This window comes from Elephantulus edwardii, unplaced genomic scaffold, assembly GCF_000299155.1.
Source record: "Elephantulus edwardii isolate Elephantulus edwardi_28Jun2011 unplaced genomic scaffold, EleEdw1.0 scaffold00002, whole genome shotgun sequence".
Taxonomy (NCBI): Eukaryota; Metazoa; Chordata; class Mammalia; order Macroscelidea; family Macroscelididae; genus Elephantulus; species Elephantulus edwardii.
The window spans coordinates 43,699,684-43,709,185 of NW_006399752.1; the positions used below are offsets into that span (position 1 = coordinate 43,699,684).

At 39.4% G+C, this 9,502-nt stretch overlaps 1 protein-coding gene across 1 annotated transcript in view; it reads left to right on the forward strand.

Annotated features, from left to right (window-relative positions):
• CATSPERB (catsper channel auxiliary subunit beta) overlaps positions 1 to 4,065 on the forward strand; it is a 211,865-nt gene extending 207,800 nt beyond the window's left edge. The window contains 2 exon segments of the mRNA XM_006879213.1: positions 2,406 to 2,480; positions 3,805 to 4,065. Of these exon segments, the coding sequence (XP_006879275.1) occupies positions 2,406 to 2,480; positions 3,805 to 4,065 (336 nt within the window).
• Positions 4,066 to 9,502: the final 5,437 nt, after the last annotated feature.

The window sequence follows — 9,502 nt, forward strand, 5'->3', positions numbered from 1 at the left end:
TTAGGAAATACAAATGAATTTTTATATGCAAAATATAATAATTTACCTTTAGGATAATGATGAGTAATTTGACCAGGATAATTGGCTAATGCAATTATTCATTCTGAACAATATTGATATAGCCAATTAAATTGTAAAGTATAATAAGTGATAATAATTTCATAAGGTTTTATGTTAAAACATTGTAATGACTCCTACTTTGACTTACCAATTGAGACACAGCCTGTGGATGAATCCATAAAACCTTATTTGGAGAGCTTCTACTTTTACTCCTACAAGTTTTTATTTAAATTACAGCAGCTAACACAGGTACACTCACACAACTCACATAGACTTGAAGTGCCAGCCACTGGCATGTGTATTTTACAAGACTGGCTGAAACAGATGAAAATTTCTACCTAAATGTGTGGATACTGGATAAACTGCATGGATATATGAAGGTGATACAGAATGCCAAAAGGCTGATTTTTCAAAGATTTCTTGAGACAAAAACTCTCTTTTGGCACCGTGAGATATTTGAAAAATCTGCCCTTGGGTCTTCCTGACCTATGATATTTAGAATTTATATAGATATTAACTTAAATTTGTCTCTGTTAGTTCTTAGCTTTCACTGAAACTTTTGAATTGTATGAGTACTCAAATATTGTCACATTGAACATAAGACAAAAGACGACAAACACGGCAGACAAAAAACAAAACAACATAAACACTGAGACCTCTTATAACATCTTTCTCCTATTTGTTCTCAACTGTTCTTCATTCTTCTGTGTTGACACGTTTTTCTTCTTATTCTTACCTATATTTTAGACTCTTCCGAGTTTTAATACCTGTCCTATTAATAACAAGGGAGAATCTTAAAGAGAGTTACAGGTTCTATATCAGCTTTTCTACTGAAAGGGAAAGACTTTAGAATTTAGCATCTGACAAAGCAGGGATAGATATAAAAGCTCCAAATTGTTTTAATAAATTTCTTTCCCATAAATTAGCACTAATGTATATAGCACATAAAATTGCATTTGAGCCCTTTGTCCATTCTTAGACCTCTAAACATTGGGAGAGGTTCCTAGTTCAGAAAGAGTTAATGTTAAAATTTTTTTGCAAAGACCAATTAAGAGGCTAATTATTTTTTACTAATAGCAGACACATTACCTTCTATACCCACAAGACCTGTAAAAGAAATTTGATTAACAGAAAGAGAGGACTCTTGATCATTAATGATGGTTTTGTTTGTTTTTTTTAAACAAATATTTCTCAGTACTTCCAAATCCTATTACTTTTGATCTATTAATAGTAGGAAATGCATGATAAGGGAGAAGAAAAAGTTGAGCAATTATTTAACCGGTTTGTAGGAAAAGGAACAATATTTTTATTATTTCTAACGAAGAATTTAAGATACTAAAGAGCTGAACAGAAGATTCCAAAAAGCAGCGCGGAATGACAAGGCAAAATAGTACAATGAAATGTGCAAGGAGCTAGAGTTGGAAAATCAAAAGGGCCAAACTCGCTCAGCACTTCTCAAGCTAAAGGAACTGAAGAACAAATCCAAACCCCACGTTGGGCGCCCACTGTAACCGCAGGCTGAAACTGACCTGCGGGTTCATACGTGTTCTAGAGTGGAACCTGTGCGGATTAAAAAGAGGAGCAGGGACACGAGAAATTGGGGCAAGACAAAGATTTCTGATCAAGCCCAAATTTATTTGATGAATTCTGCTATAAATAGGCAGTGGAGTAGGCCGGGCTGCCAGGAAACCCAGCCCTAGGTTATCAGTTTACAAAAGGGAGGGAGGGGCATGCTCCAAGGTGTTGATTTACAGGTGCTGATTTAAGAGGTAGGCATAGTCCCAGAGATGGACAGGGGTGGCAGCTGCATGTCAAAAAGTGTTATCAGTGGCAGAGTTAAGATCTACTCGGGATGGCTTCCTACACTCCATTTCCCATGATGTAATCATTTCCAATAGTCTTTGAACATTGACTTCAAAACTGAATAACTGTTTCTCAAACCAATACTTAAGACTAAGAGATGACCTAGCAGAAAAATTGAAAGGAGGTTTCCCAAAGTGAAGAACATCTAGACTCAATGTTCTTCTCTGCAGATTGAAACATGAGAACATTCAAAGTTGATAGGATTCAGATAATTGTGACAACTAGCAAAAATTATGAGACCTTTCAGAACAGAAGTCTAAAATGATCCCAAAAGAACCTCACTAAAGTCAAATTAGGCTTTATATTCGTGTTCCTTTACATTTCTATTTATCCTTAAAAAAAAGAATCAGCTATGCATCTCTCGGTTTTAAACTTGTCTCCTTTGGTTTCATTTATATATATAAATATATCAAAAGGGTCCTATGAACCCTTGAAGGTACAGGAGTGTGGACAGTGTTAATGACTGCATGTATCTTCCACAGGGCTCCGAGCTCTTTCACTTCAAAGTGTCTGTCATTCCTGGTGTCACGTTTTGTAAGTTAGTGGAAGAATTTCAGGTACTGTGAACAGACGCTCTCTCACATGATGGCCAGGGAAATATATTAAGTCTCAATCCAAGTGATAAGGAAAGAAAAGTTGATGAGATTTGTATGGTGGTCTGGGTTTGCAGGAGAGAGAAGCTGTTCTGCAGGATGGTGATAAAATAACCAGTAATGGTAAAATGATTGCATGACCACTTGGTGCTAGAGAAAAAGAAGTGATGGTCTTTTGTGGGGTGTATGTGTGTGTTTGTGTGTGTATGTTTGAATTGTCTTTGTTTTGGTTCTTTTTCAGCTTAATATTTAGTTTGATTTGCCTGATAGCAGTGAGTTTGGTTCTCTGTGTGTGTGTGTGTGTGTGTGTGTGTGTACATATATGTAGGGTGAGGGTGTGTGTGTGTGTGTGTGTGGGTGGGTGTATATATATATATATGGTGTATATATGTATGTACATGTACAGGGAGGTCTGGTGGCTTAGTGGTAAGGAGTTGCACTGCCAACCCAAACGGTTGAATCCACCAGCTTCTCCACAGGGAAAAGAGAGGTCACTTCTCTGCCTCTGAAAACCTGTTGTGGGATCGACATACATGTATACGCTGCATAGTTTCTCTCATATATCTGTAACGTTTTTCTATTCATATAAATATGAGCAGGAGCTTGCCCATCTTTCTCCTGTGGGGACACCTGATGCATCTGAGCTACCAACCCTTCCGTTGGCAGTGCAACATGCAAATGCCACCCTATTGACTGTGTGAGGTGCTCTGATGGCATAGAGTGCTGTGTTGCCGGGCTGCCAAGAGGTCCACAGTTTGAATCCATAGTTATTCCATGGGAGAAAGATGGGCAATCTTCTACACTAAAGATTTACAACCTCAGAGACGCCATGGAGAGTCAGTCACCTTGCGTCAGAATTGACTCCTGTGAACTTGTTCAGTGTGTGAGGTACCACGGTTGGTCAGGCGGGAGTTAAAGTACTCAGTTGCTAACCACAAGGTCAGGAGTTGATACTGACCAGCCCCTTAAGTCTTTCTGCAGGAAAAGTCATGTGTGCTTCTGCAAAAGTTTACAGCCTCCTGAGCAGGAGGTCTACTCACTATGATTAGGAGTCAACTATGAGTCATATTCAACTGGATGGTATCTAACAACAGCAAAGTTTGCTTTTGGGGAGTTTTGTATTTATTGTGTGCAAAGCATTGTTTGTCGGATTGTCAATAAATAAAGCTTTTGCAGTTGCATATTTGTCTAAACCTGAATTTTGTCTAACCCAGAATTTTGCTAAGGGATTAATTGGGTCACCACCCTCAGGGGAATCCCATTGAGTTCAATGTCTTTTCTGTTGCAGATTTATGTTGATGAAGCGCCTTTGTCATTTCCAGGACATACTCTGATTGCCATCGCAACTGCCATCATTCTAGGGGGATCCATTTTTCTCACGTTTATGTTTCAACTGCATAACATTCACCCATGGAAGCTATTCCGGAGACTGCTCTGGAGAAACAGAGTGAGCTTATCATAAATCCATGTCACTCAGCATGTTCATAGATGAAAATCTAAAGTAGGGAATGATGTTCACAATTCTCTCTTTGTTTTCACGTTTTATTAAACAATTCCTGAAAGGATAGTGTTTCAATATTACATGTTGTTCATACGTAAATTAAATTAAATGTCATTGTTGATGTTATATGCTGACGAGTCCACTACAGTTCATTGCAACCTTCTGAACAATGGGTCCTGCTCTATCTCGTGTCCTCATCATCTCTGATGTACTTGAGTCCATTGTTACAGTCACTGTGTCTATCTATCTTTTTGAGAGTCTTCCTCTCTCTCACTGACCTTTCCAAGCATGACGTCTTTTTACAAGGAATAACAACATGCTCCTAACAACATGCCCAAGTTATGTGAGGCCAAGTTTCATCCTCCTTGCCTCTAAGGAGCACCCTGGTTGCACTTTCTACAACACCGATTTGTTTGTTCTTATCCAAAAGCATTGAGAAGAATGGGAATCCCAGACCACTTTAATGTGCTCATGAGAAAACTCTACCTAGACCAAGAAGCTGTTGTCCTAACAGGACAAGGGACTACTGCATAGTTTAAAATCAGGAAAGGTGTGCCTCAGGGCTGTGTCCTTTCTCCATACTGATTTAATCTATATGCTGAGCAAATTATTCAACAAGCTGGACTGCATGAAGAAGACTGTGGTATCAGTATTAGAGGAAGACTCATCAACAACCCACATTATGCAGATGACACATCCTTACTTGCTGAAAGTGAAGATAATTTTAAGAGCTTGCTACAAAAGATAAAGATGATAGCCCTCAATATAAATTACATCTCAACACCAAGAAAACCAAAATCCTCACCACTGGGCCACATCATGATAGATGGAGAGAGGAGAGGGAAAAAAATTGAAGATTTAACAATTTCCTCTTGCTTGGATCCACAATTAGCATCCTTAGTACCAGCAATCAAATATTAAAAGACATGTTGCATTGGGGAAATCTACTGTCAAAGATCACTTAAAGGTGCTCAGGAGCAACGATGTCCATTTAAAGACTAAGGTGTATCTTAGTCTAAGGTACATCCAAGCCATAATCTTTTCAATAACTTGTTATGCATCTGAAATGTGGACAATGAATAAAGATGTTAGAAGAAACAAAATCTTTCCATTGTAATGTTGGAGAAGAGTATTGACTACCTCGAAGGATACTACAGAACTACCATTATAATTCAAAGTGCTATTTCTCAATATGTTTATTATTCTTTTTCTTATTGTGTGGCTTTTGCGGTTTGTTTTTTTGACAGAGCAAATTATTTCTTTATTCAACTATTATTTACATTCCTTTTGTTTCTGGCATTGGTCCCTTGATGGTACAGTACTCCTCTTCTTTCCTCCCTGGACTCTCCCTCCCATTTGCCCCTCATTCCCCCCTTTCTCTGCCTTCTGAATTTGTATTTTATTATTTTTAAAACACATAAAAAATGTTTTATTTTAGTGCTCTTTCCATTGTTGAACATTTTCTTCCTCCCTTCTCCTCTCCCCACCCATCCTGCAATCAATCAATGCACCCCCTTATTCCAGATTGTTGTCATACAAATAACGCCTAATCATATATTCCTTTCAGACAGTTCTTCCCCTCATCTGTTCCAATGTAGTGTTCATTATATGTCCACTCCCCAGCTCCCCCATGTCTGTCCTATTTTATAACAGTGGTGTAATGCAGTATTTGTCCTTTTGTGAGTGAGATATTTCACTCAACACAATGTTTAATGTTTTATGAGTTTATTGTTATTCAGTGCTGCATAATCTTCCATTGTGTGAATGTACCATAGTTTTCCTATCCATTTGTTTGTTGATAGGCAGTTGGCTTGCTACCATCTCTTTTCTATTGTGAAAAACACAGTAATAAATATAGATGCTCAAACATCTGTGTGAGCTGTGGCTCTGGTTTCTTTAGGGTATATTCCTAGTAGTGGAACTGCTGGGTCAAAGGATCTTTCTATTTCTAATTATTTGAGAAAGTGCCAGACCTTCTTATAGTGGTTGTACCACTTTACATTCCCATCAGCAGAATAAGAGTTCCAATCTCTAAGTGTGTGGTATATTCACACAATGGAATACCACACAGCACTCGGGAGCAACGATTTCGAAAATTACTACATAACTTGGGAGGGACTTGAGAACATTACGCTGGGTGAACTAACTCAGTCTCATAAGGACAAATACTGTATAAGACCATTATTGTAGAAATAGATAACTAGTAAAATGTGTATGAGGATCCAAGGAGGGAAAGAGTAGGAGCAGAGGGGTGAGTATGGGCAGGGGGGAAATCACAGGGTCACACAATTTGATGAGTGGACAAAGAAGTGGATAAAGGAAATGGGAAAGATCCAGTGGGGATCTGGAAAGACAGGGTAATGGTGGGCATAGTTTAATGTTCATTAATTTTATAAAATATAACAAATGGGAATGGTTGTATGAAATACAAGTGAATGAAGGATAGTGTGAAACACAATGTATACAAACTTTGTAAATAAACCAATATAACATAAACAATTTTATAAAGTTTATTTTTTAAAAAAGAGTTCCAGCCTCTCCACAACCTTGCCAACATTTGTTATTTTCTATTCTTGCTGGGATGAGATGATATCTCATAGCTGTTTGATCTCTCTGATAGCTAAGGATTTTGAACATTTCTTCATGTGCTTGTTTGCCATCTGGATGTCTTCTTTGGTGAAGTGTCTATTCATATCCTGTACCCATTTGGTTTCATGTTATTTACCTTTTTCTTGTTGAGGTGCTGAAATATTCTATAAATTTTAGGTATAAGTTCATTGTCAGATGTCATTACCAAATATTTTCCCCCAGCTGGAGAAGGTTTTTTAATATGCATAGGGATTTGATTCTTAGAAGGTCCCATTCATCTATTTTACTCTCTCCTGGTTGTAGATTGATTTTGTTATTTTGAGTATATAAGTCTACCCCTCATGGATCTAAAGAGCATCTGAGAAATAGGTTTAAGGATTACAAAGACAAAGGAAGAAGAAAAGGCCAAAATGGATGTCAGAAGAGCTTCTGGATATTGCACTAGAGCACTGAGAAGCCAAAACAAAGGGAAGAAATCAAGATGTTAAGGAGCTAAACAAAAGATTTCAAAGAGCAGCTCAGGAAGACAAAGCAAAGTATTATAATGAAATGTGCTAAGAGCCAGAGTTGGAAAATCAAACAAGACAACTAGCTCAGCATTTCTTAAACTGAAGAAACTGAAGAACAAATTCAAGCCTCAAGTTGTAACAGTTAAGGATGATGTGGGCAGAATGTTGAATGACCCAGGAAGCATAAAAGAAGTTGGAAGGCACACAAAGAGTCACTAAATCACAAAGAAGTTGGTGACACAGAAGAATTTCCTGAAACAGCATATGATCAAGAGCCTATGATGATGAAGAAAGAAGTTCAAGATGCTCTGGAGGAATTGGCAGAAATTGACATATTTCAACAAACAGACATTGCCCTGGATGCCCTCACCACATTGCGCCAAGAAATCTGGAGGATAACCACCTGGCCAACTGACTGGAAAATATCTGTATTTATTCCCATTCCAAAAAAAAGGTAACCCAACAGAGTATGAACAATATTATTAATATCACATGCAAGCAAGATCCTGCTTAAAATATTCAACAATGAACAGCACATCAACAGAAAACTGCTAAATGTACAGGCTGGGTTTAGAAGAGGCTGTGGCACTAGGGATATTATATCCAATGTTAGATGGATCTTAGCTGAAAGCAGAGAGTACCAAAGGGATGTCTGTCTGTGTTTCATTGACTATGCAAAGGCCTTTGACTGTGTGGATCACAACAAAATGAGGCTAACTCTGAGAAGCTTGGGAATCACAGAATATTTAATTGTGTTTATAGGAAACCTACCCTTGGACCATGCAGTGTTGCCTTGCACTATTCTGATAACTGCCTTCTGGTCCAAGTATATGTTTCACATAAGCACACTCCCCAGACCCACCTCTCCCACAGACACCAGACACTCGTTCTGCACATTCACTTCAATTGGATTTGTTGACAAACCAGTATTGGTTTCCAAGGTGGCCAAGTGGTAAGAAGCAGTGCTGCAATCCTGAAGGCACGTGATTCAAGGCCACCAGCTGCTCCACAGAAGAAGGATGGGCAATCTCCTCCCATGAGATTACCTGCCTCTGAAAACCTGTCAGAGGGTCAGCTATGGGTCAGTTCCAACTCTACATTACACAACAACAATAACTACTGTTGCTATTGTTGTTGAGTTGGAACCAAACCATACCTAACCCCCCAGTGAGTTTTCAGAGGACGAAAGGAGACTGCCCATCCTTCTCCCACAAAGCAGCTGGTGGATTCGAACTGCATGCCTTTGGGATTGCAGCACAGTTTCTTGCCACTCAGCCACCAGAGCTCACCTAAGACGATTGTGGTGAGGACTGAATAAGTTAATGTACATAAAATACTTAAAAGAATGTCCAGCACACACTCAGCTCCAGGTGTTAACTGTTGGGCTGTATGGATTATTCAGTGTGGCTTTTCTAGCCATTGGCTTTGACTTTCACCCCTATGGTTGACTTGTTGTTCTGTGCTGTTGAACTGAAACCAGCCCATAGCTTACCCTCCAGCAAGTGTTCACAGGTAGTAAATTGCAGGAGAGGAGATTGCCCTTCCTTCTCTCATGGAACAGCTCATGGGCTTGAACCACATGTCTTTGGAATTGCAGCACAGCTTCTTACCACTAGGCCACCAGAGCTTCCTTATGGTTGGCAAGGACTATACAGATGTTGGGGGTGGCATGTGTCCCCAGTGGAATTGGATAGCTTGCTAAGACTGTGATGATACTGTGAATAAGGTATAGAGCACCTTTTGGATAAGAGGACTCAAATAAGGTGTGTAAACCACTAAGAAGGAGACATGCCTTCCTGTCAAATTTAAATAGAGCAGGTTCAGAGACTAAAAATGGAAATCTCTCTACCACAAAGAAAGAAGAAGCAAAAAAGACAGTATGTGCTTCAGGGCCTGTGAGTCCTACACTACACAGGTGTCCAGATCAGACCCATAGCAGAGCAGAAGCAGGAAAGGTAGCAGAGGATTGGAAACTGACATGAGACAAAGCTGAACTAGGGCTGCCACCCCACAAAGCCAGAGGAATGCCACAATTAGAAGAACCAAAAGAGCTTTGTGACACTGGCTCAGAACCAAGCGGCAGGGCCCAGCAAGGCTGAAGGTTTGAGGGAGGCCCTTCCACAGGCATACTTGAGAAGAATCCATTCTGAAGGGAGAATTGTGCTCGAAGTGTTTCTGTCCTGAACTGTAACCTGTTATCTTCCCTAATAAACCCTGTAATCATGAATCTCATCTGTGAGTTCTGTGTGGCCATTGCAACAGATCAGCAAGCCAAACAATAATGTAAAACACTTGGGAGAGAGGGTTACTGTTAGACTTGACAGGAGGTTAGACTTGATAGAAGGCATGGGGGCACGTCTGACCTCACAAGAGTATGTTTTGTGCCA